The sequence below is a fragment of the Taudactylus pleione genome, unplaced genomic scaffold, assembly GCF_031769625.1.
Source record: "Taudactylus pleione unplaced genomic scaffold, aTauple2 ptg000008l, whole genome shotgun sequence".
Taxonomy (NCBI): domain Eukaryota; kingdom Metazoa; phylum Chordata; class Amphibia; order Anura; family Myobatrachidae; genus Taudactylus; species Taudactylus pleione.
In genome coordinates, this window is record NW_028284411.1 from 2,556,197 (window position 1) to 2,582,708 (window position 26,512).

A 26,512-nucleotide genomic window follows, 5' to 3' on the forward strand; every position below is an offset into this window, starting at 1 on the left:
TCCAGTCTGCGGACAAAGGTCACAGAACTCTTACATCTGTTTTGTTTTCCCCATAAGTATACCCCATGCCTCTCATGTGATGTAAGGGGCCTCGTGTATTTCCTATAGCTGAGGTGTGGTCATGGAAATCCTGCCTCCCTGCTCCGTCTGTGTATCCGCTATATAGCCACAGCCCTGCAGCCTGGACTGATCACCGCTAATGCCAGGGCACAAGGGGAGGATGTGTGTGAGCTCTCCTGGAAAGGCTCAAACTGGCATCGGGGTGCTCATACTATGAGACCGGTCCCAGCCAGGTCAGCACTGCACTAAGGAGAAGATGCATCAGGCACTGGAGAAAGTTGCCCATAGCAAACCATTAGTTTCTAGGGTCCCCCTCCCCACTGTCTCACAGCCTTATTCTCTGATAGCCTTCGCCTTCCCAGCTGTACTGTGTATGGAGAATTGTGTTGCTAATTGTTACTTGTGTTCTGTTTATATTGTGGTTACTGTAATGTAATGTTCTGTGTACCCTTTACTGCCGGGATGGGGAACCTTTTCTTTACTGCCGAGGGCCATTTTGATATATATAACATCATTCGCGGGCCCGGTGCAGGCCGCAGTCCCTCAGTGTGACATCACAGGGGCGGGGCAACAATCGCCGATGATTACAGCAATACCCAGAGCATCCTGAGGATGCTCCGGGAGGTTTAAGGGCAGCGGTGTGACTGTCAAAAGGGTCCTAAGGACGCTCCAGGCGGCCCTGCTGCATAGATTCCATATTGCCATTCTGGGCACCCTGCTAGCCAGATGAGCTGTAATGCCAGACCAAATGATTCCACGGGCCTTATATAGCCCTAGGGCCTGAGTTCCCCATCCCTGCTTTACTGTATGTACGGCGCTGCGGACCACTTGTGGCGCCCTATAAATAAAATGTAGTAATAGGTAGCCTTTATCAAGCACTTGCTATAGAATGTTAGGTAGAAGCTGATTGGTTGCTTTGGGCAATTTCTCCACTGGTCCACTTCACTCCTTTACTCTGCCTGATACATTCCCTAAGGGAATCTGAGCCATATAAACCTGTAGGGCCCCTCGTGTAGCGTCCCCCGATCTGTCCCATTTGGTTCCGGTGCTGCGATTGAGAGTGGGCATACGCATTGCAGCAAAGTTGTGTTCACGGGGGGGGGGGGTTGGTGCAGTCGCCAAAATCTAATTTGTTGCAATCTATAGTATATAGGAAAACAATTTTGAGGGGTATCCAATTAGCCGTGATCGTCAAAAAACAGGGATTTTTTTCACCGATTATCCCCGTTTTTCGCCACTGTTTGTTTTCCCTTTATCGGAAGAAGTAATAGGATATTTCTCCCGAAAACGCACAGGATTCGTGATAAGCTCAGAGACCTATGTATTTTCGCCATTTCAGCGGTGAAATTACGGCACTTTTCGTGGGATATTTTTTGGGACACAGAAGGTCCCGAAAAAAATCCACAAAAAGTGCTGGCGTCGGCAAGCACTTCGTGGCTAATTGGATAGCCCCGTCGCGATCGATTAGTAGTGCTACTAATTGGATACCGCCCACAGTGTTAAACTGCAACCATTTTTTTATTTATTTTTTGAAATGGAATAAATACAATGACCTAATAAGTGAAGGCTGTCTTTGTCTGGTCTGATGAATCACTCTGCAGAATATGTAACACATTGTTATTGTGCCACGTTAATGACCTCACCTGTGATTGTTAGACATTGGCGCCAGTCAGCCCGTACGTCCCATTTGTGACCTACCTCTATAAAGCCGTATAACGTGCAGGAGGTGGGTGGGAAGGTGCTGGTCTAGTATGTATTAATAATAGGGCTTATTGTGATATCTTTCTGTTAGTGATCACACTGCAAAGATTTTGATCATTGTTTATAATGAGCAAAATGAATAGAGACTGATTTTCCAAAATGTCCTCAGATGTGTATTATACTATATAATGCTCCAGGCAAGATGCAACTTACGGTGTAAAGCCTTGGTCTTTGCTACATATAATATGTTCACTCATGAATGTTGCCCCAGGACAATACTGATGGCGTCATCATTTGTTATAAAGATTTAGACCTGTTTTGTAGTTTGGGATAATAGCCTGTTGTCTGTGAATTTCCCAATGTATACCTGTGTTAGAGGTTTCCTGCCTGTACTGACCCGTACACGGCGCTGTGTAACCAGGAGGCTGTGCAGTTTATTCTCATATTCCCGGGATACGGCACAAAGCTGCTTTCTGGGTACAAATGTTTTCTATCTCACATGTGTTATTGTACAGCGAGCCCAAGGTTAGAACATTTGAATGACCAAGTTTAAATCTACACAGAACTTGCATGTAATCTTTCTGTACTGAAACACGCCAGTGACCCCCAAACCAGCATCCCTGTGTGGCTGCATCATATAGTCCCCTCACTAAGGGGTCTATGTACTAAGCAGTGTTAGGAGACAGAGTGAAAAGTGATAAAGTGCCAGCCAATCAGCTCCTAACTGCCATCTCACAGGCTGTGTTTGAAAAATGACAGTTAGGAGCTGATTGGCTGGTACCTTATCACTTTTCACTCTGTCTCCTGACACTGCTTAGTGACTAGACCCCTAAGCATGTTATCCCATATTCCCATTGCGATCTGTGACACTTATCCTTGTATATCCAACTCTTAAGTCTGTAGCATCTGATCGGCGCCCTCCTACCGCTTTGTCTGTTATTACCCAGTTCTGTTTTCTCACTGTGTTCCCTGGGGATAAATAAGTACATGTTATTAATAATCGCCAGGCGACACAGGAGCCTGCTATTATATAAGACATGCCGGGGTCATCTAAAAACGTAAAGTAAAAACTTTTCGAAGTGTCGTCACCAAGTTTCCCGTCCCCCCTCCCAACCCCTGACGTTATGTAACTTTGATTCCCTCTCCTCCGGTTGAGCTAAGCTCTCGCTTCCCATGCTCAGAGATCCCACTTTCTTCCCCTCTTTTTTTTCGGCTGTTTACTTTTCTTGTCCATTTCCTCTTCATTGTTCTGGCACCATCTGCGCATAAGTGGCTTTCCTCCTCCCTCGGTTAACTGTTAGCTCCCCAGCCCAGCAGGCTATGGCTCATCAGCGGCCCCCGAACTGCAAGTCCCACGGCGTCTGCCAGTCTCGGCCATCTCTCTGGGTGTGATCTGCCTGGTAAGCTAGAAATGCCCGTCTGCTGGGCCTATAACAGGCTTCGGGAAACTGTAGGACTACAAGTCCCAGACTACACTCCCAGCCAGCTGGAGAGAGAGGCAGCGTGCGTGCCTCTGGCCTATGTTTTTACGCACTAAGAGATCCACAAAACATAGTACATCAACATCAGGCACAAACCTCACCATGAATAGCTCACAAAGTTTTATATGTGCGGCACAGCGAGGGGGTGCCGCAGTGATGTCACTGACCTGACGCAGCCAGTGGCGTCACTAGTAAGCAGTCTGCAGTATGGCTGGCTCATTTGTGTGTGTGTAAATTATATTTTTATCACTTTGCAGATGCTTGAAAGACGTTCATTTGGACAGATCTGCTATGGACAGGGGGACGTGCGTGCATGTGTGCGTGCGTGTGTTGTGTATGTACACACAAAGTCAGACTGTATTTATTCACAATGTGGGAACTGTGTACACAAGGGACTGGTCATGTGTGTTTTGTACACGTCAGAAAATGCTCCTTGTCCGTTAATCCCTCGTCTTCGCCATGTGACCCTCTCAGGTTTCAAAACAAATCTCGGGCGCAGTCTGGGCGCAGGGAGGGGGTGGGGGGGACCATCTGTCCGCTGGGATGTACAGGGCAGTGTCTCACTCGGCAGACACTTCATGTATCCTATCCAGGTACAGGGATCACATCTCTGTGTGGCCTAATAACGTCTATATATCACACCGTAAGGTGTGACCCCTTCCCCTGGCGTGGCTCCGAGTGACCAGGTAAATAGTCCCCATTATTATTACAAGAGGTTTTGTAGCTTTTTAAAGCCAAGGATACCGGGTAATTTAGGAAATCTGTTAATAATAATAATAAAATATGAAACGACTGTGTAGTAACATTTCTAGTGTGTGTCTCTAATGGCACTTGTTGCCCTCGCGGCCATACTGACCCAGCACTTTCCTCTCTCTCTAGGTGAGACCCTGCTCCGCTGTGACTGAGCTATGAGTTCCGGTGCCAGCCAGGGGGTGATCACCTCCCCTCCCCCTCCCAGCATGCCTCACAAAGAGCGGTACTTCGACCGCATCGACGAAAACGACCCAGGCTACCTCCGGGAGAGAAACATGTCCCCAGATCTCCGCCAGGACTTCAACATGATGGAGCAGAAAAAGAGGGTGACTCAGATCCTCAAGAGCCCGGTGAGTCTGCGAAGCCCCCACCCACCCCCCGTCCTGTTCAAACTCGCATAAAGTCATTTTGTTTTCGCTTTCATTGTATTTTACGGATGAACTTTATTCTAGTGGGTAACACAAAAGTATTCAACCATCAAAGCGGTGTATTGTTGGATTTCATCTTTCTTCCTGCGTTCCTCTGCAGAGTTGCTGGGGGAGCGCACCGATCTCTCCCACAACTATAGTGAAATAATGGTGGTATGTTGCTGTGCACAATTGTCATTTCTAGTCCTGTATATGGCCACTGTATTTCCCTCTCCCGGAATGTTTAGTTCCTGTGGCAGTGCCTGTACAGAGGCCATGTCTGGGCTCCCCAGCGACCCTCGGGCTTGGCCAGGGGACTTTGAAATTCTGTCTCAGTGTCGTTCGCTTCATTACACAATCACAAGAGTGTCCAGCTCGCCGTGGGGAGCAGCGGAGGGCGGGCGGGGGGACTGGATGGTGGATACCGAAAACATTAACCCTTCGTAGTAACATCCATAAGGGTCGGAGTTGCTGTACATTATTATTATCATCATTTATTTATATGGCACCACAAGTGTTCCGCAGCGCCTTACAAAGCACATAAACAAGTTGTAGACAAGCGACTTACAGAACAATACAATACAGGACCAGGACATGGATAATATACATTGCTACATTAGTGACCATAACACCCAGATAAGCAACAGAACATGAGCAACCAAGTGTTAGGTGCCCTAGTGGTGAGTAAGAAGTAGATGAAACTAAAGTAAGGAGAAGCACAAGAGGGGAGAGGGCCCTGCTCGTAAGAGCTTACATTCGAAGAACATTTGGGGTTGTGCTTACTGTACGTTCGGGTTAATTTTTCCTTTGTCATAAAGGATTTCTGGGCATCAGAGGAAAGACACTGAGGTGCTGTAACCTCCTACAGCAGAGCTAATCCCAGACACAGCCTAGGAATGGTCCATTAGTTATTTATATACCGCACACATATTCCACAGTGCTGTACAGAGGATATTTCACTCACTCACATCAGTCCCTGCCCTGGTAGAGCTTACACTTTGTGTTCCCAACTACCACATGTACACACACAAAAAGATTACACACTAGGGGTTCATTATTAGAAGCCAGATTAGCTTCTTGTAAGATTTTGGAGTGTTAGAGAACATACAAACCCCACACAGATGTCTTTGGTGGAAGTCGAACACTAGTTGAGTACGGGATCCCGACTGTCAGAATCTCGACAGATTTTACTAAGTATTATAACCCTTAACCTAACCCTACAGCCTAGCCCTTCTGTCCGCCAGCCTAGCCCTAAAGCTGGGTACACATTAGGACATCAGTGCATACACACTTACCAATCGTTGGCCCGATGTGGGGTGCCTGACATTACCACTGAGCGGACATTTACATGTGCCTGCCCAGTTGTGATGTCAGTCACCGGCTCTGCAGTAAGTGTATGGGCGATGGTCTGAGCCGGCCATACACACACCACGATGTGCCAATATATCGGGTTGACAAATGTTTCTAAAATCTAGGAGCCAGGATGAAAATGTAGGAGCCAGACATCCCCTTGCCCTTGGCAGCATTACTGAGCACCTACGACCCGGCAGTCAACCCCCATGACCACCCCACTAACTGGGTACCCCAGGTAGACCACCCTCCCACAGCCACATTACTGAGCAGCTAACCCCCCTCTCCAGGCAACCAACCCCCAGAAAGACCACCCCTCCGCAGCCAAAAAACCCCGGGCAAGCAAAGCCACTGCCGGCAGTGGCCGAACTAGAGTGGTGGGCCCAGGTGCAAGAATATGCTTTGGGCACCCCTATGCAGTTTCCCCAGTAGTGGTCCATCTATGCAGTGCCCCATTAACTGTGCCCCCAGAAGTGGTCCCCCCTATGCAGTGCCCCCAGTAGTGGTCCATCTATGCAGTGCCCCATTAACTGTGCCCCCAGTAGTAGTCTCCCCTATGCAGTGCCCCCAGTAGTAGTCTCCCCTATGCAGTGCCCCCAGTAGTAGTCTCCCCTATGCAGTGCCCCCAGTAGTTGTCCCCCCTATGCAGTGCCCCCAGAAGTGGTAACCCCCCTATGCAGTGCCCCCAGAAGTGGTAACCCCCCTATGCAGTGCCCCCAGAAGTGGTAACCCCCCTATGCAGTGCCCCCAGAAGTGGTCCCCCCCCTATGCAGTGCCCCCAGAAGTGGTCCCCCCTATGCAGTGCCCCCAGAAGTGGTCCCCCCCTATGCAGTGGTCCCCCCCTATGCAGTGCCCCCAGAAGTGGTCCCCCCCTATGCAGTGCCCCCAGAAGTGGTCCCCCCCTATGCAGTGCCCCCAGAAGTGGTCCCCCCCTATGCAGTGCCCCCAGAAGTGGTCCCCCCCCCCCCTATGCAGTGCCCCCAGAAGTGGTCCCCCCCTATTCAGTGGTCCCCCCCTATGCAGTGCCCCCAGAAGTGGTCCCCCCCCTATGCAGTGCCCCCAGAAGTGGTCCCCCCCTATGCAGTGCCCCCAGAAGTGGTCGCCCCCCTATGCAATGCCCCCAGAAGTGGTCGCCCCCCTATGCAGTGCCCCCAGAAGTGGTCGCCCCCCTATGCAGTGCCCCCAGAAGTGGTCGCCCCCCTATGCAGTGCCCCCAGAAGTGGTCGCCCCCCTATGCAGTGCCCCCAGAAGTGGTCGCCCCCCTATGCAGTGCCCCCAGAAGTGGTCGCCCCCCTATGCAGTGCCCCCAGAAGTGGTCGCCCCCCCCTATGCAGTGCCCCCAGAAGTGGTCGCCCCCCCCTATGCAGTGCCCCCAGAAGTGGTCGCCCCCCCCTATGCAGTGCCCCCAGAAGTGGTCGCCCCCCCTATGCAGTGCCCCCAGAAGTGGTCGCCCCCCCCTATGCAGTGCCCCCAGAAGTGGTCGCCCCCCCCTATGCAGTGCCCCCAGAAGTGGTCGCCCCCCCCTATGCAGTGCCCCCAGAAGTGGTCGCCCCCCCCTATGCAGTGCCCCCAGAAGTGGTCGCCCCCCCCCTATGCAGTGCCCCCAGAAGTGGTCGCCCCCCCCTATGCAGTGCCCCCAGAAGTGGTCGCCCCCCCCCTATGCAGTGCCCCCAGAAGTGGTCGCCCCCCCCTATGCAGTGCCCCCAGAAGTGGTCGCCCCCCCCTATGCAGTGCCCCCAGAAGTGGTCTCCCCCCTATGCAGTGCCCCCGGTAGTAGTCTCCCCCCTATGCAGTGCCCCCGGTAGTAGTCTCCCGTTTGCAGCGCCTCCGGTAGTAGTCTCCCCTATGCAGTGCCCCTAGTAGCGGCCCCCCTATGCAGTGCCCCCAGTAGCGGTCCCCCTATGTAGTGCAACTTTAATAAGTGTCCAAAGAAGTGGTCCCCCCCTATGCATTGCTCCCAGTAGTTGTCCTCCCTATACAGTGACCCCAATAGTAGTCCCCACTATGCATTGCTTCTAGTAGCGGCCTCCCCATAGTGTCGCCAGTAGCGGCCCCCCCCCATACAGTGTCCCCAGTAGCGGTCAACACACACGCACCACCGCTGTCCGCTCCTCCCAGCCCGCTCTGCACTATGGGAGAGACGTCATGACGTCTCCCATCACCCGCTGTGGGGGGGAGCCGGAAGGCGGAGCTGATGAGTGAGCTCCTGCCGGCTCCCTCTGTGTGGACGACGCAGCAGACAATGAGAGTCTGTCTGACTCTCATTGGCTGCTATAACAGACACACAGCCACCGCTGGCGGCTGTGTGTTTGTTACTCTGTAGTGTGGACCGCGGTCTGCACTACACTAGCGGTGGCAGGGGGCTGCCCTCAAATCTGGTCGCCATGGCGACCTGGCCCCCCGGGTTTTGCCAAGCCCTGCGTTATATCTGCAGATATATCGGCCATTGGCTGTGCTGTACAGCCGACACGATATGTCCGTGATTGACGTAGTTCAGACACATAGCTGGTAAACGCCCGCCGTCGCAACATATTTCAGCTGTTCAATTGAATGCCCTTTATGTCGGCCAGTGTGTACCCAGCATGAGCCTCCCCCTGACCCTAATACTTACCTCTTCAATCTGTTGGAATTCTGGCAGTCGGGACTCCACTGTCGATATTATCAGGACTGTCGGGATCCCGCTGACTACATCTCCAACCTAAGACCCTCAGTGCTGTGAGACTGAAGTAACCATTGAACACTATGCTGCCCTGATCTAGTGTTGACACAGACAGACTGTTTTACACTTGTCGGGACTCCACAGTGCAGATTAGAGTGTGGATCTGGTATAGAGACCACCTTTACACGCACACCCCTCACCTTAACAAATCCCCTAAAACCATCTTGAATATGTTTAGAATGCCTGATGAGTGTACAGAAGGTTTGTGGCCTCACATTGCCCTCCAGATTCATGGCAGCCTTGTACGTGCCTGGTTTGTGTTTAGCACCAGATCTCTGCACAGCCCCTCCCTCTCCTTCTGTAATGCTGAGAATACAATGTACATGAAACACAATCCGGTATGAGCAATATGCAAGAAATGTAAATTATATCTGAGATCTCACCAGTGAAACATACAGTATTGTGCTGCAGTTTCCTTAGGTCCTCTGCATTGTGATAAGTACAATATAAATCACTCCGAGCCCCTTCCCACATTATATATCAATGGCCTGAAGTACAAGATTCTCATTTTTTGAACTCTATTGAGGACTCAGAATGCCACCTGCTGGTGGTTCTGAGTACTACAACCTATTGTTTCAGAACTCAACTAAGGTGTCAGTCACAGAAGTATTTATGGCAAATCCTTGCCATTTTTGGGGCTCCGTCCCGAGCGCATTGCACATATTTTATGGTTTGTTTCGCATAATTAAAATGTGTACTGCGCATAACCACAAAACAAGTGCACGCCTTCATCCGCGTACGAATACTGATGCTTGCCCTGCCTTACCCTAGGATGGTACATGCAAATTAGTCTTGCCATATCATCCCTTTAATTGGGGGGACACATGAATTACACAGATTCTGCGGCTGGCTGACTTCGTCTCCATTTAACCTGGTTTTAATCAGCCAAAGAACCTGTGTAATTCACGTGTCTCACATTAAAGGGACGATATGGCAAGCCTAATGCAAATTCAGCCAGAGCACAGTCAGGGGCACGTTCCCATGATTGCAAATCGAGGCGGACTCGCACGGAACTCGGAGATATGTGCGTCAGTAGCCATCTCATAAGCCGGTGACTGCGGGCTAGATTAAATACAAATCGATCATAACGGTCACCAGCGCTAGCTCGCCGCTTCTGATTGGTTGATCGAAGATTGACATCTGAAGTTGATAGGTGGTTTCTTCAATGTCGATATGATAGCACTATGCAGGCGTTTATTTGTATTTTTGCATATTCCATTTATACAACAGCGGGTATAGTCATCCTTCTCACGTACAGAGGGGAATTTTATTTATTTATTTTTTTAATGGTTAAAATCTAATAGAGAAGGCGTTTTACACTCTTAAAATAAATGTCTTGCTCTGAGGATAGGGCTGTGGATAGTTTGGTTTCTATTTCTTCAATTATACCAGTGAGAGATTATAATAAATGTTCTATGATTATATAACGCAGCTCCCTGGGTGATCTCCTGTGCCCTGCGTTCTCCTGCTCCAGTGCACCCTGGCATTACTGTGCCCCGTAGTAGTCTCTCCCTGCCCTGCCATTCCCTCCGGCTTTCTTCTTGCCCCCGTCCTGGGTGCATGCAGTGGGTGAGGTGTTGGCTCCCAGGTGTTACATACAGGATGATTTAGTGTTGGGCAGGTGCCCAGGCTCCTCTCTAGGTGTGTGGGAGAGACATGAAGTGTAGAGATGTCCTCCTCCTACGCAGCTCTGGCCTCTTCTGATAATCAGCAGATACTACGCCATATATTCATGTCTGACGGGGAGCATTGCACATACCGGTCCCAGTACTCGGTGCTGCCATGTCCAGTTACTACCCAGATCCGGGCGACGTTCAGAAGCTCCACTGTCTAAAAGCGGTCGTGCGTCTGTGGACGCAGCCTCATACAGCGACACGCCTGCATCTGCCACCCTGTTACCACCCAGGATCACCCCCTCCATTCTGCAGACCCTGCGTTCAATTTTGTGTCGCCTCTGAGCGCTAACAATCAGGACGCATGCGCTGTGCGACTGGGATGCAGGTGCGGAACTAACACATTGGCCAGCTGCAATGCGGCATCATTAATGCACGTGACTCCGATCACTAAATGTAGGACTCTCGCATCCTGGGCACATCTAATGCCTTGTTATATGGGGAACGGTTTTATACACAGATTGGCCCGTATTCAATTAGCCGCAAAAAGCCGAGACCTGCGGAAAAGTATCATGGATGACGTCATTTTGCTTGGCAGAAACTTATCTCCGTATTCAGTTGCGAACACTTTTCGCGTCCGCAGAAAGTCAGTGCAGTGTAATAGGCAAAAATGATTCGCCTCTGAATAGGTGGTGAGAAAAGTGCAAAATCGTTATTTTGGGATGCAAAGGGAGGGGGGGGGTCGGGGGGAACCACTCAGCACCCTAAAGATAGTTCCCCCAAAGGATAACTGCATAAAAAAAAAAAGTGAGGAACACCCCAAAAAAGTACTTTCCTTTTTGTGCGGGGGAGCGAAAAAGTTCAAAGTGGGGGTAAAAACTTTAAAAGTAGCCAAATAGACTTTTGGGGGGTCTGCAAGTATGGGTGAGGTGTTTTTTTGATTGCAGGCGCTTGCTTCAGGTGCGTTTTTTAAAACGTCAGTTTAGAGACATTAAAACATGCTAGCGCCCATTTTCTGGTACCCCAAATGCGACAGGACTATTTATTTTCTCCAAAAAATACTACTTACTGCCATTCTTCACCACTTGTGCACAGACGCTAATTAGAGACACTTGACACAACTTAAGTACCACAAATAGCTTTATTAGGACTATTCGGGGACCTCTACATTGATCACCAATGTAAGTGCATCTTTTTGGGGTGTTCTGGCTGGTTTACCCATTTCTGACAGCACTTTCCGGCTGTTCCGACTTTGCGGGTTGCCGTTTTCGTGTGTTTTCCAATTTAATACAGCGAATAGCGGGGGCGCGCCTGATAAGTTTTCGCGTCCAAAACACGAAATGTAGACGGAAAGTCCAACAGCCTAAACTTTAATCGCGGGTGTGAAACTAATTGAATACGGGTCATTGTGTGATATAATGCTGGCTGTGCCCGTACACATTGTCATGTTAAACCGTGTGCCCGCACATATTGTGCCATGTAATACTGTTTGTGCCCGCAGTCTATAACCTGTCTGTACCCACACATTCTGTTCTATAGTATTCTCTATAACTTGTCCCTGTACCCGCAGTCTATAACCATCTGTACCCACACATTCTGTTCTATAATACTCTCTATAACTTGTCTCTGTAGCCCATCTGTACCCACATATTCTGTTCTATAATACTCTCTATAACAAGTCCCTGTGCCCGCAGTCTGTACCCACACATTCTGTTCCACAATACGCTCTATAACATGTCCCTGTACCCGCGGTCTATAACCCGTCTGTACCCGCACTTTCTGTAGTATAATACTTTATACCTGTCTGTACCCGTAGTCTATACTCACACATTCTGTTCTATAATGCTCTCTATACCCATCTGTACCCGCAGGCATTCCGTGAGGATCTGGAAAGTCTCATTCAGGATCAGATGAAGAAGGGGAAGAACCCCGCTGGTCTCCTGGCCCTGCAGCAAATTGCGGATTACATCATGGCGAGCTCGTTCGCCGGCTTTTCCTCCTCTCCTCTCAGTAAGTTCTGTGGTTTATTCGTCAACTATCTGTATTGATGCAATGGAAATAAATGGCTAATACATAACTAACTTTGGCCCTCATTCAGAGCCGCTCGTTAGCGGCAGTACGCTCGTTCCGAGCGATGTTTGCACATCTGCGCATGCGTACGGTTTTTAGTACGCATGCGCGAACCAGTCAGTGCGGCCAAAAATCGTTTGTACGCTATATAGCGAGTGCCTGCTATTTTGAGTGACAGAATGAGGCGTATGTGGGTGGTAACGGGAAGGTGCTTGAAAATGGGGAGTGGAGATCCGAACGCAGGCGTGCTTAAAGGTCAAAACGGGCGTATTATGGGTGTGCATAATTAATTCAGCAGCGTCATTGACCACGTCACTGGGTTATTTTATAGCCAGAACTGCTCGCAAATTTGTGGTAGCAAACACCAACCACAAGAATAGCGAGCAGTTCATACGCTGGTCGATGTACTCGATTAATCTAATAAATAGCGGACATGACGTAGGATGCGAGCGGCCAGGGGGCGTTTTTAACAAATAAACGAGCGTATGTTTTGCTCGCTCGTTCAGACTTAGAGGCGTGAACAGACTACAATTTGCGAACGGATCATTTGAATAGCCACCCCTTGTTTTTGAACGAACGACCGCAAATAGCGAACGGCTCTGAATCAGGCCCTTTGTCACACAGTTGATTGACTGACATAGAGGTTAACACCACTTATAAAGTTTTTATTCTATTATAACTTATTCTGCCTGAAATCAACTGTTAATGTCTCCTAAACACACTATTACTGACGTTATGGTAGGTCATGGATCCATGGCACTTCCTCACCAGTAACTATGTACAGTACACAGTCTGTTTCCGTGGTTACAGATGTTAGGGCAGGCCCCGTGTTCGCTAACGGTGACGGCAGTGTGTTTCTGCCTTTCTGACACACTTCCATTTTCAGGTGCTAAGACTTTTTTTTTTTTTCCTGTACATTTGTAGTTTTTAGCACAATTATTTTAATTGGGAAACTTGATTTTTGACAGAAGAATAACCTTAGGTCCAGCGGCTATGCCAGTGTCCCAAAGCACTAAGCAATGTACAGTTTTACCTACGTTATAAGTGATGTGTTCCAGCATATATCATTTTTAGGTATAACTTGTATTGCAATGAATGTTTTATTCACCTATATCGGGCATGTCAAACTCAAAATACCTACCGGGCCGAATATTCAGGGTCTACGAGTGAGTGGGCCGCAACAAAAAAAAGTCTTCTATGCAATTTTGAAAGGTTTATTATTAATGAAAACCAATGCAGTGCCCCCTGTATTAGAGCCCCTTATACAATTCCACCCTGTATTAGAGCCCCTTATACAATTCCACCCTGTATTAGAGCCCCTTATACAATTCCACCCTGTATTAGAGCCCCTTATACAATTCCACCCTGCATTAGAGCCCCTTTTGCAATGACCCCTGAATTTGTGCCCCTTATGCAGTGCCCTAGTAATGCCCCTTATGTTGTGCCACCAGTAATGCCCCTAGAAGTGCCCCTTATGCTGTGCCCCAGTAATGCCCCTTATGCTGTGCCCCCAGTAATGCCCCTTATGTTGTGCCCCCAGTAATGTCGTTAGTAGTGCCACCAGTAATGCCCCTTATGCTGTGCCCCCAGTAATGCCCCTTATGCTGTGCCCCCAGTAATGCCCCTTGTGCTGTGCCCCCAGTAATGCCCCTTGTGCTGTGCCCCCAGTAATGCCCCTTGTGCTGTGCCCCCAGTAATGCCCCTTGTGCTGTGCCCCCAGTAATGCCCCTTGTGCTGTGCCCCCAGTAATGCCCCTTGTGCTGTGCCCCCAGTAATGCCCCTTGTGCTGTGCCCCCAGTAATGTCCCTTGTGCTGTGCCCCCAGTAATGTCCCTTGTGCTGTGCCCCCAGTAATGCCCCTTGTGCTGTGCCCCCAGTAATGCCCCTTGTGCTGTGCCCCCAGTAATGCCCCTTGTGCTGTGCCCCCAGTAATGCCCCTTGTGCTGTGCCCCCAGTAATGCCCCTTGTGCTGTGCCCCCAGTAATGCCCCTTGTGCTGTGCCCCCAGTAATGCCCCTTGTGCTGTGCCCCCAGTAATGCCCCTTGTGCTGTGCCCCCAGTAATGCCCCTTGTGCTGTGCCCCCAGTAATGCCCCTTGTGCTGTGCCCCCAGTAATGCCCCTTGTGCTGTGCCCCCAGTAATGCCCCTTGTGCTGTGCCCCCAGTAATGCCCCTTGTGCTGTGCCCCCAGTAATGCCCCTTGTGCTGTGCCCCCAGTAATGCCCCTTGTGCTGTTCTGTGCCCCCAGTAATGTCCCTTATGCTGTGCCCCCAGTAATGTCCCTTATGCTGTGCCCCCAGTAATGTCCCTTAGGCTGTGCCCCCAGTAATGCCCCTTAGGCTGTGCCCCCAGTAATGTCCCTTATGCTGTTCTGTGCCCCCAGTAATGTCCCTTATGCTGTTCTGTGCCCCCAGTAATGTCCCTTATGCTGTTCTGTGCCCCCAGTAATGTCCCTTATGCTGTTCTGTGCCCCCAGTAATGCCCCTTATGCTGTGCCCCCAGTAATGCCCCTTATGCTGTGCCCCCAGTAATGCCCCTTATGCTGTGCCCCCAGTAATGCCCCTTATGCTGTGCCCCCAAGTAATGCCCCTTATGCTGTGCCCCCAAGTAATGCCCCTTATGCTGTGCCCTCAGTAATGCCCCTTATGCTGTGCCCCCAGTAATGCCCCTTATGCTGTGCCCCCAGTAATGCCCCTTATGCTGTGCCCCCTCCCAGTATAGGACAGACCCCACTCACTTACCTTTCTTCACGTTGGCCGCTGGGGACCCGCTCCAGTCCACACCGTCATGCCGTCCCGCGTAGACGCTGCTGCTGACTGGATCTAATTAGATCCAGAGCGCCAGGCTCCGCTCGTCGCCGTCACCCGCGCGCTGCATCACTGGGAGCGCTGGCCTCTGATCGCTTCAGAGACCACTATTGCCAGCTGTAATAGTAAACACTGCCCAATTGGAGCTATGCTCCGTGAGTGGCAGGGGTGTGGGCCGCATATTATATGTGGGGCCGCAGAAAATGTTTGTGCGGGCTGTATGTTTGACATGCCTGCGCTATAGCGTTGGGTTAATTGCACAGCAATTTATCATATTGGTAATCTGATTATTTTATATATAAATGTATAACATTAAATGATCGGATTCAGGCACTAGAATAACTCCTGATTTGTGAAATAGGACTTCTACTCACAGCTTGGGCATCCGTGTTAGGACTTGAAGTTATATACATAAGAATTATGCCTTCCGATTCCCTGATGTTACTGAGGCATGAGGAACTTCATGCCTCATTGATATGACAACCTCCTAGTGAGTCGATAAGCTTATACCTGGGGTTAGATAACACTTTAAGTCCAGGTAGTTTCATCAGTGCTGGGTGGGATTGTACGTCGTCGGCCCTAGCAACCTGTCTGGGCGGAGAATTGGATATAAATCTAATAATGTGGTCATTTTCCTGAGCCGTACGTGACTACTGCGGGAATTGTCAGTATTCTCCTTATCCTGGTTTATGCCCTGTGCACGCTCGCGGTCACACCCATTCACACGTGTCCTGAGATTACGGGCCCTAAGGTACAAAGGTTTGGCAAGGCCATAAAAGCTGCAGGGCTGGGTTACTCCTGTATAATATCCAGCACATGAGACGAGCCGCCAGATGTCTTAGTTTCCACAGAGGCGTCTGACTAAATCATTCACGCGGATGTTTTTAATTACAGGATAGCTGCCTCTCTGATCTTCCGTCCTCCGGGTCCGTATCTGGCGGATCAGCTCCAGGAGTCTTTAAAATTGAGGTTCTACCTGGGTTTCAGTCACCTGTTTGTTAGAGACCGATATCCTGCGCTACTCTCTGTATGTGTCTACTGCCACCTACTGACCACTTGACATAGTACATGGTAGTACGTCTGCTTCTCTTTATCTGGTATAAGCGCGATGTAAGAAGCCTTTCTCGCGTTCGGTCCGCAGTTATCCTGCATGCCGCATATTGCCGACAATCTGTTACTGCGTCACCAGTTACCTGCTGCTGGCTCATTAGGTTTCTCTCTTTGCAGGTCTGGGAATGGTGACTCCGATTAATGACATCCACCCTGCCGTCGAGGCCATGATGGTTAAAGGAGAGAAGTTGACCCGCTGCAAGCTGGCCAGCATGTACCGTCTGGCCGATCTCTTTGGTTGGGCGCACCTGGCCAATGCCTACTTCACGGTGAGTGCCGCCGCTGCCCATCCACAGAAAGACTTTTATTAAACGCGGGGATGGGGGGGGGGGGGGGTGTTAGGCTTTTGGTGGAGGGTTAGGTTTGGGCTGCAGGGAGGGGTGGCGGATGGGTAATATACTTCCCCCCAAATTAGGAGGCGGCTGGAAAACCTAAGAATAGGTGCGAGCTGTGATATTCATTTTTTTATTGTATTTAGATATTTTAATTTCTTGAGGCCTGGGATTTGTCCAGCCCCGGTCTACCTGTAGGGATCACTGTTCCCGTCTATGAAGACCTTTTATAGTGGAACTAAAACTGTAAGAAGTCTTAATATATGGTAAAGAAAGGTGTACTGTATTATTCAGATGTTGCTCTGTGCATACTGCCATATTTTTGTGAGTCTCTATTCTTCATCCTGTATTGCTGACATGCATTAAAAAAAAAATGGCCGGCATGTACCGCCTGTCCAAACTTTCTCCGCAAAATGGAATGCGTAGGTGTTCTAGTACATCCTGGTCAGATGATGATGATTATTATGTGACTTGCACATTTGTCTTTATAAAATCTGCTTGAGGTTGAATATATTCCCATAGGTTTTGTTGTGACCCCAAACGGAGTTTATTGTGATAAAATAACACGGAACAAACGGATGATGCTTAGTAAAGACAGAAAGGCCTAGTGGCAGCCGGCGTGGTACCGCCTGACGCCGCGTTAAGTTTCCTTATCGTTCTCTCGCTGTCCTGATTCTCTTTCATGCTGTGTTCAGATCAGAGTCAGCAAGGAACAGGACCACATCCTCATCATTCCCAGAGGTCTCTCCTTCGCTGAAGCCTCGGCCTCCAACCTGGTAAGGGCGCCATACTCTCCTCCCTGTGCGCTGGTTCCGGATACTGTCCCATTGAGCTATTGTCCCCTCCCAGGTCCATGTTCTGCTCTTTAAGTATCTTCTCTCTCCTTTGCAGGTGAAACTGAACATCGTGGGTGAGGTGGTGGATCAAGGAACCACAAACCTGCGAATCGATCCTTCGGGTTTCAGCCCGCACGCCGCCATTTACTCCACGCGTCCTGATGTGCGTTGTGTCATCCATGTCCACACGCCCGCCACTGCTGCTGTGAGTGCCATTGGTTGGAGACCTCGGAAGTCTATTACTGACCTTTCATGGTCGTTAGAGACCTCACATAGGCCGACTATTGCAGTCTCTGTGTATCCTATAACTCTTATCTGCTTTTATGTGAGCTTAGTCTGTCTGCTCCCTTTCGTTTGCGTAAAACGCCGCTGGCAGTAGCGGTCGCTATCAGCAGAAGGAGCCGGAATCCACAGCTAAAAATGCTGAACGCAATATTCTCTGAAACCGCTGAGCGCTAGGAGTCCTGCGTGCTTCCACCTCGCGTTTGGGTCCTCATACATTTCATCCTTTCATCAGGTCTCATCCATGAAGTGCGGTATCCTCCCCATCTCCCAGGAGGCTCTGCTGCTCGGAGACGTGGCGTACTACAATTACCAGGGATCTCTGGACGAGCAGCAGGAGAGGATCCAGCTGCAGAAAGTCCTGGGGCCCAGCTCTAAGGTAGCTTTTGACTTAAGCTCTACCGTGTTTCAGAGTATTGTTACAGAATAACCATTTAGTGCACATTCGGCGTATTAGACGCCCAGCGAGATGGTTCATATCCCAGTTTATTACAATTACAGATTGCATTCATTTTTCGGTGTCATATTACCGGGTGCAGGAGTACTCTCGACTTTTGCCCGTGGGGGGTTCCCAGTTGCCCTGACGGCCTTTGTCTCTGTGTGTGCAGGTTTTGGTGCTCCGGAATCACGGGGTCCTGGCGTTGGGCGAGACGTTGGAAGAAGCTTTCCATTACATCTTTAATGTGCAATTGGCTTGTGAAGTTCAGGTAATTCCAAGAACCAAGTATTCGGTATTATATAACAGAAGGCGTCTGAAGTGTGAGCACTCAGATAAATGGGGATTTGGTCATTAAATAATCATGTTATCTCCCCAACCCATTCGATTACTCAGAATATGTCCCCTCCCGCCATCTAATGCGCTCTTCAGTAAAGCTTTTTTTCTAGGAGTCTGGGAATAACTATATACCAGATAAAAAGTAAATCTCATTCATATGAGTTTGTATTCAGTTTGTCATTTGGCTTTTGTGATCATTGTTCATGTTTAAACACTGGACATTAATCTGCAGTGGTGCCCATTCTCGGGGAGTTAATTGCCGTTGTGTATTTTTCTTTCGCATTTAATGCAATATGTAGTGTTCCTGATACTGGGGTGTCACTGGGGAGCCTCTCAGACATTGGTGCTTATTGGGGAAGCCCCTCTGGCGCCTTGTTCATGGTAATATTCTTGCAGGTACATGCGCTGGCCGGGTCGGGTGGAATGGACAACCTTCTCTTGTTGGACCTGGAGAAGTACAAGACTGTCACCCATTCCCTGGCTGCAGCTGGGGGCGGAGGGGTGAATATGGAGGGGCAGCACAACTGGAAAGTTGGCGAGTTGGAGTTTGAATCTCTCATGAGAATGCTGGACAATCTGGTAAGTACTAGAGCAAGTTCTAAAAAAAAAACCAGCGCCACCTACAGGCTGTTGGGAGTTGACGCACCTCACACTAAGTGATACAGAGCTAGTAACAGACCATCTTCACCTTTTACTTCCCCCCTCGCAGGGTTACAGGACAGGCTACGCCTACAGACAGCCGCTGACACGGGAGAAGCCGCGGCACAAGAGCGAGGTGGAAATCCCAGCCACCGTCACGGCTTTCACCTTCGAGGATGATCAGTCGATGCCGCAGTCTCCACTCAAGTTCCTCGCCCAGAAGCAGCAGCGGGAGAAGACGCGCTGGCTGAACTCGCCAAACACGTACCTGAGGGTCCACGTGCCGGAGGAGTCTCTGAACGGGGAGATGAGTCCTAGGACTAAGATCACAGTGAGTCGGGGGGGTTTCCCTGGCCCAGTCTATGTGGCTAGGTTTTAGGTGTATGAAGGCATTTAACACCACTGCTCTTGTAGGCTTTAGCTCTTTTTATCCTGCTTGCTATTTGCTGTGACGGTAGAACCCTTCCTCACGACGCGTTTCATGCATCCAGTCCATGCTCTCGCTCTCTTGCAGTGGATGAAAGCTGATGAGTTTAATAAGAGTTCCAGCGGGTATCCCATCAAAATAGAAGATCCTAACCAGTTTGTCCCACTGAACACCAACCCAACAGATGTTCTTGAGAAAAGGAACAAGGTAAACCCCCCCCCCCCATGTTTTTTAGGTTTACAATGAGTAAAATTGGAACAATTGAACTTCATTCATCTTTAGTGCATCTGTAGCTGCAAGACATCCAGATGTATAATGTAGCCAGATTTCCTTATGTACAGATGTCTAATCCATAAAGGAAGAGGAAAGTTCTTTTAGTTCCTCAAAGGTCTCTAGAACAATGGACGGGGAGAATTGAGAAGAAGTCGGCAGGAGCTGTTCTATTAAACAGAAACACTCTGACTGTACATGTTAAGTCCTCGCAGTTCACGTTCGTCCATCTTGTTTAACACCTATAGATACGGGAGCAAAACTGGTACGATCTGAAGACAGCTGGTCCTCGGTCTCAGGTCCTGGCTGGAATTGTGGTGGAAAAGCCGAGCCCCGTAAGTATCCTAGCTTGGAACAGCAGTCGCTTGCTAGGATAGGCAGGACGCTTAAGTTTTCGTGCGCGATGATAGACGACCCCCCCCCCCAGCTGCTGTGGGACTACCCTGTGCCACCATGCCCTGCCACAGTTTTGCTATCTGAGTATGCAAGAAATGGCTGGCCATGCTGGGATGTGTAGTTCTACAGCAGCTGGAGCTTCCGCTTATTGCTCACCCCTAGTAAAGATAATACATGAAGCTGGATTATAGTATTCTGAGGGAACGATCAGTTTAGTCAGGCCGGGCTTTTTTCAGTGTTAACCCAGTTACAATATCCTGAACGCGCACACAAAAAGCCTCTTATTACAGTATAAGCACAGCGAACAAAACGCCCACCTAGAGCGAGACGAAGGCGGTTACATACCTTTTTTTATGAAGCCCCTTTGACCGTATAACGCATTTGATTGCATTCACCTTTTATCCATCTTGATGACATCGCAACGTTGTGAATTTTCATGTTGCAATAGCGCAAATGATCTGATGTAGAAATATATTTCAAGGTAAAAAAAAAAGTCCGTAGGTTTGCGAACTCTCTGAGAGCAGTTATTTAAATATAATTTAGGACATTTTACATCAAACTATGTTGTGCATACGCTTCACACAGAATAGCGTACTGGAGAACGGCTGTAAGATTGTCGCAGTTCACTGTCCATAACATGCATCGGCAAATATGAGCGCTAAATGCTCCCACTGATACGATTGTTTCGCCATCCTAATCTTTCCGTCCAGGCGCTCTGTCTAGATACCCCCCACCCACTTGTATCAGGACATCACCTGGTTTTCGGGTTCTCCCAGGAGTAATAGTCCTAGTTATGACCATTCGTTAAAGGTGATGTGACCCTCGTTTCTGTTCTTTTGCAGCCAATGCAGTTTGAGGAGGATGAGAATGCCCCTCCCCCACCCCCCAACCCGTTCAGCCATTTGCTGGAGGAAGCAAATGGGGGAGATAGAAAGGGCAAGGATAATGGAGCACGAGGTAAGTGGGACCCCCACATTCAGACCGTACCTAATACAAACATCTCCTTCCTTTTATCTCCTTAATCAATTCCTGCATTTAGTAATTTCCTTATTGCTGTAATGTCTCTGTGCATGAATGTAAAGGTTTCCCATCACCTAACCCCTTGCGCGTCCGTCCTGCATGACCACTAACCCCCGGTCTGAACCCCGCAGATGCTGAGCATGAACTAATCTCCGAAGAAGACCCTTCTGTCCCAGTAACCCAGTCCCCACCCCCGACGCTGATCACCTCCACAGGTAACTTGTCTGCCACAGGCTGCCGTCCTCCCTTTGCGCTGACCTGTTTAAATAGGAACTAGATTATAGTCTAGATTTACCTGTGCCCATAATTGGTCTTGGATGTCGCCCACAGTCACCACAGCCATGCCCCCATGGCAGGTAAAGTCTGGACCCCACACCAGCTGTTGCCACATGACAGACGATGCCACGTGAATAGTGCAGGGACAGGCTCATGTAGTGTCAGGAGAACTTGTGGTATGGGGGGGGATATTCTTGGGCACAGCCTGGTATATGCTGTAAGTGTGGTTCGAATACCGTGGGGCAGTGGTATACTGTGTGGGCATAGGCTTATAAGTGGGGGCCCCAGTCAGGATGGCGTGTTGTGGCACCAAGGTTGTACTGTCAGTTTTTTCTAATATAATTTGTGGCACTGATGGCGTTCTGATATGACTCAGCTTAATATGCACAGTCACTGCCTCTGTGGAGACACTGATTTGTTGCAAGGGCACAGGATGGTATGTGGCACTGGTGTAATATGAGTGACCAATCTGATGTGTGGGAGCACTGTTATACTGCATGGGCACATGCTGGTATGTGGCACTGGTATACTACTGTGAAGGCACAGGCTGATGTGTGGGGGCATTGGCATACTCCGAAGGCACAAGATGATGTGCGGGGGCATTGTCCTACTGCAAAGGCATTGGCTGATGTGTGGGCATTAATATACAACGGGGACACTGGCTGATATATACGGCATTGGTATACTGCAAGGGCACAGGCTGATATGTGAGAGCACTGGTAGTATACTACGAAGGCACAGGCCATGTGGGGGCTTTTGTATACGGCAGGGCACAGGCTGGTATGTGGGGGCATTGGCATACTGTAGGACACAGGCTGGTATGTGGGGGCACTGGTGTATTGCGAGAGCACTGGTATACTGTGAGGGCACAGGCTGATATGTGGAGTATAGGCTGATATTTGGCATTGATGTAATGCAGAGGTATTGACTAGTATTTGGAGGCTCCTTTTGAAAAGCCTCCAATATTTACTTACAAAATTGTTGGCTCCTAATATGTGGCCCTGGCGCCTAGCATACGGATAAACCATCTTTTATATTGTGGCTGACAGTAGCTGATACACAGCAGCACTAGTGAATCAGGGTTGCATAAAATTTGAATTTTGTTAAAAAAAAATCTTAAAAACTGATTGATTTGATTTAAATCAGATTTTTGGGATTTAAATAGGATTTTTTTATTACATTTTTTAAGTAAACGTTTTAAAATGTAAAACTTCTCCTTTAAAAAAAAACCCTTTTTAAATCAAATCCTTTTTCTTTTTTTTTTTAAATCCGATTTTATGCAACCCTGCTAGTGATACTAAATCTACCTAATAGTTATTATTTCTGAAGGAGATGGCCAAACAAATGATCATGTCCATGTCCTTGGTCAGTGTATGTATAGCATCCCTTCCCTCATCGTACACCTCTGCCTCCTCAGAGCCCCTGGAAGACTTGGTGTTCCAGAACGACTCCCCCATCGTGTTGAATGGCAAGGACGGCAGCAGACAGGAAGCAGAGGAGGCACTCACCATGCGCGTGAGTCAGCTGAGCGTTGGGGAGAACGTGGAAATCACGGTTCGGAGCACAGAGAAGATTATCGAAGGGGAGCTGACCCCCGAGGGCTCTCCTTCTAAGTCCCCCAACAAGAAGAAGAAGAAGTTCCGCACCCCATCCTTCTTGAAGAAGAATAAAAAGAAGGAAAAGTTGGAGGCATAACCGGTGGTTTTGAGGGAATGGGGACTGTATTTACGGGGCTTATCTTGTTTTATGCTGGAGGGACAAGTGATGCAGGGGTGACAACCACCTCCAACCATTCTGGCGCAGCCGCTGAAAGAGCTCGCCTCCTGCTTTCTTCCTGCACTGTAGACGGTTTGTTCCGAAGATCAGGAAGAGGCTGAGTCTCCACCTCCTTCTGTTACTCTCTTCTTGGATGGTCCACATCAGTTTTCTGAACCAGCTCTTTTTTTTTTTTTTTCTGTGTATTTAATGCTACAGAAAGACACAAAAAGGACGCATCTTCTGTGTTTTTATCCAGGCTTCAAATGTATTTTTTAAAGATACACGGCTGCACACACATCTACAATAAACCCGCGGTGCGTGCCCTAAGTGTACGTACATCTAACTGTGTGTCCGTTCCATTCAGTTCAGGAAGGAGCTATCTGGAATCTGCAAGCAACTGGATCTTAAGCCGGAGTAATAACTGATGTGTGATTGTATTTTCCTGAGCACAGCCATCACTGTGGTCTCTAAATGGAGGGGTCTGCAAGGGAGGCCTCCGTTCTTGCTCTGCAAATGATTGATAATGCTGCACCCTATAATATGCGGAGTATAACTATGCAGTTCTGTCTGGCATTATTACATACACGCAACCTCTAAGCAGCAGTCAGGTCTCACCTGGGACAATTGGCTGTGATGGGTGATAAAACGACCTGGCAAAGATCTCTATTTAGTTATACTCTGCGTACCTTGTCATAGTAATATGTAATTATCCTACAAAACGTAACCTACGGCACATTCTGGCAGATCATTTGCATTATTACAGACCAACACGACTTTGTTAATTTCAGGCATTAAAATCTGGGTTCATTAGAATTAGAAAATACTACTATTTTGTTTTTCTTGCCAAATATTTGTTAATTTTAACCTTTTGCTGCCAAAGGGCTTCTTAAAAAATATTGCACAAATGGGGTAAAGACATTTATCGATATTTCAGAGCTTTGTTTTGTTTGTTTTTCTTCATTTAATTGTTTTGTTTTTATTTCTTTTCAATTGTGGGCTATGAATATGAAATCTTCCTTTTCCTTTCTCTTTTGGAACTTTTGAGAAATGTATATACACTTCTACAGAAAAGTTGAAAATCACAATATTGCCCTTATTTGTAAGAATATAAAATACATTTTATTTTTATTTTTTTACATTTTCCTTTTTTTCCTTCTAATTCTCAAAATGCACAGTTTGCACCAAACAAAATGAATAAGGGTTTGAGGAAAAAAAAAAATCTAAAATTATTTTAATAAAAAAAATATATATACAGATTAGTTTTACAGTGAAAATAGTCTAATTAAACGCAGACTACTATACACACGTTACGTGCTCTGGATGTGCCCATGGTTTTCTATTTGGTTTAAAAATTGAACGAAGAAATGTATTTATTTTTATTTTTACTCGTTGAGCATTTTATAGTAAGAAAAAAAAAAAAAGACAATTTCTGAGTTAAAGATTTCCATTCGGATGGTGAGTTTGGAATATTAAAGTTTAAGTATGTGGCTGATAATGAGATGGTTCTGCATTGTCTCAGTGTACAGAGAAGATAAGTTTCAAGTAGCAGATTGTAGAATGTAGTTGAGCAAACCAGAGAGGTCAGTAACCTGCATTTATTATCAGGCTACATGGACTGAAGAGGTCATATAAAAGTTATATACACCAAAGATACCCATGTTTCCAGTAAACACATTGCAGAACCAAGGCCATGCTTCAAAGTTCTGATATAACGTGGTTTTGGCTATTCACATCCATCTTTTATCTTGTCCTGCATCCATTACATTAATGTTATTTGGCACATTAGCATTTCTTTGTCCTGAACATTCCAGTGGAATGTTTTTATTTTTTTTTTAATTTGTTTTAAAAATTTTAACTAATCTGAAAGTTGTTCATCTTTATGCCTCAACATGGAAGGATGGCCATGTCTTGTACCTGGCAACGTTTTTCCACTCAAGACTGCACTAATTTATTGGTTCTTTGAATGTCCTGCAACAGACCTAGAGCAGTAAAATTTGAGCCCTAGCTTGATATAAACCAAAAAAATATATGTGTGTATATATATATATCAGCCCAATCATTCAAATTTGTTTAAGTGGAAAACTTCTTTAAAGCCATGAAAAAATAATTATACACTTATTTTATTTACATAATTTTCCAATTTTTTTTAGTTTGTGTTTAAGTGTGTGTTCTTCTAATACAGGCTTTAAATACAAATAAAATATTTTCTGGGGGTTGTGTATTAGGGTCCGAGTTTTCAGAAGCAGCACAACAATTCTGAAGATCTCTGCTGCAGATTTAAATTGGCAATAATTTAAATAGATAAATAACCCTGGCTTTGCCTTTTAAATGATTGCTACTTTAAATTTGCGTGAAGAGAATTTGAACCTTATTACCTTGCCCCACATTCTGCCTTATTCCCTCACCCCTTCACTTCCCTAACTTGGTGCTTCTTTATGGGAGACACTTTCAACACCTCCAGCAATGCATTCACTCCACTTATTGAAAATTTTTAATACAGAAGAGTTTTTTGTTTTGTTTTTTTCATGCAGTGTGAGACGGCAGTGCTTTAAGTACAGCCGAAGCATGTTTTATTGTTTAAATTCAAACTATACTGGAAAATTTTAAGACGTCGAAAAAAATCTGTTTGTAGAACAAATTTGTTTTTTGGTACTGTCTTTAATTCTCTCCATAAAAATAAACATATTTAATTTCTGGGAACTCTGGACATAAATATACTGGACAAATATTTCTATTAGGATACAATTTTTGTCAGACTCCTATCATGTAAGGGAGATGCCTTTTGAATCACTTAATCTCAAATGTGGTGTTTTTGTGCTTTTTTTTTATTATTTTTTTATTTTGGGGATTTTTTATTTTTATTATTTGTGTGGTATTTTTACATTGTATTACAACCATAGGAACAAGAGTCTGTGAACTATGCTACACGTTTTCTAAATAAAAAAAAAAGTATACAGAAATAAGTCTATATAAAATATATCTATATGTATGCAATGTGCATAAATATTTTTAAAAATGCGGTATGTTATATGCACCTTTTCTTCCCCCTTGCAAATTCCCTTATATATTTGCTTGAGCCATTTGAAAATCTGTCCTGTGGAAATATGTTACCCTGGAAATTGCTGATAGTTGTATTGCTAATTAATGTTCGATCACAAATAAACAGTATTTTAAGTAGAAACATTTTTGTAATTTCACCTTTTTAATAAAGAGGAGTTAATCTTGGAATTTCAGAGTTTGTGTATGTTTTATATGCATAGTGAATATTAACACACTGCTTTGCTCTGCTTAATTACAAAGCTGAAGATATGGCACAACTATACTATACAGTGTGTGTATCATTGTAATATCCCACAAGGGCTCACTAGAGCCGAACAAGGTGATACAATAAGTGACAGCCGGATACAGAAGTATAGAATAATACAATCTATAT

The 26,512-nt window shown here is 47.2% G+C and overlaps 1 protein-coding gene across 5 annotated transcripts in view; it reads left to right on the top strand.

The window, feature by feature from the left end:
• The window catches only part of ADD3 (adducin 3), a 103,148-nt gene extending 76,841 nt beyond the window's left edge, over positions 1-26,307 (top strand). For 3 of the 5 annotated variants that reach the window (XM_088464522.1, XM_088464700.1, XM_088464624.1), the window contains 14 exons: positions 4,122-4,345; positions 11,956-12,094; positions 16,186-16,337; positions 17,096-17,176; positions 17,292-17,441; positions 17,754-17,897; positions 18,127-18,225; positions 18,690-18,872; positions 19,003-19,263; positions 19,447-19,566; positions 19,878-19,964; positions 20,868-20,982; positions 21,177-21,260; positions 22,739-26,307. In XM_088464522.1, the coding sequence (XP_088320648.1) occupies positions 4,151-4,345; positions 11,956-12,094; positions 16,186-16,337; positions 17,096-17,176; positions 17,292-17,441; positions 17,754-17,897; positions 18,127-18,225; positions 18,690-18,872; positions 19,003-19,263; positions 19,447-19,566; positions 19,878-19,964; positions 20,868-20,982; positions 21,177-21,260; positions 22,739-23,016 (2,088 nt within the window). In that variant the 5' untranslated portion in view covers positions 4,122-4,150 and the 3' untranslated portion in view covers positions 23,017-26,307. Of the gene's footprint in view, positions 1-3,843; positions 3,929-4,121; positions 4,346-11,955; positions 12,095-16,185; positions 16,338-17,095; positions 17,177-17,291; positions 17,442-17,753; positions 17,898-18,126; positions 18,226-18,689; positions 18,873-19,002; positions 19,264-19,446; positions 19,567-19,877; positions 19,965-20,867; positions 20,983-21,176; positions 21,261-22,738 lie in introns of those variants that run through there. The other 2 variants (XM_088464554.1, XM_088464728.1) reach the window with 2 other exon arrangements.
• Positions 26,308-26,512: the final 205 nt, after the last annotated feature.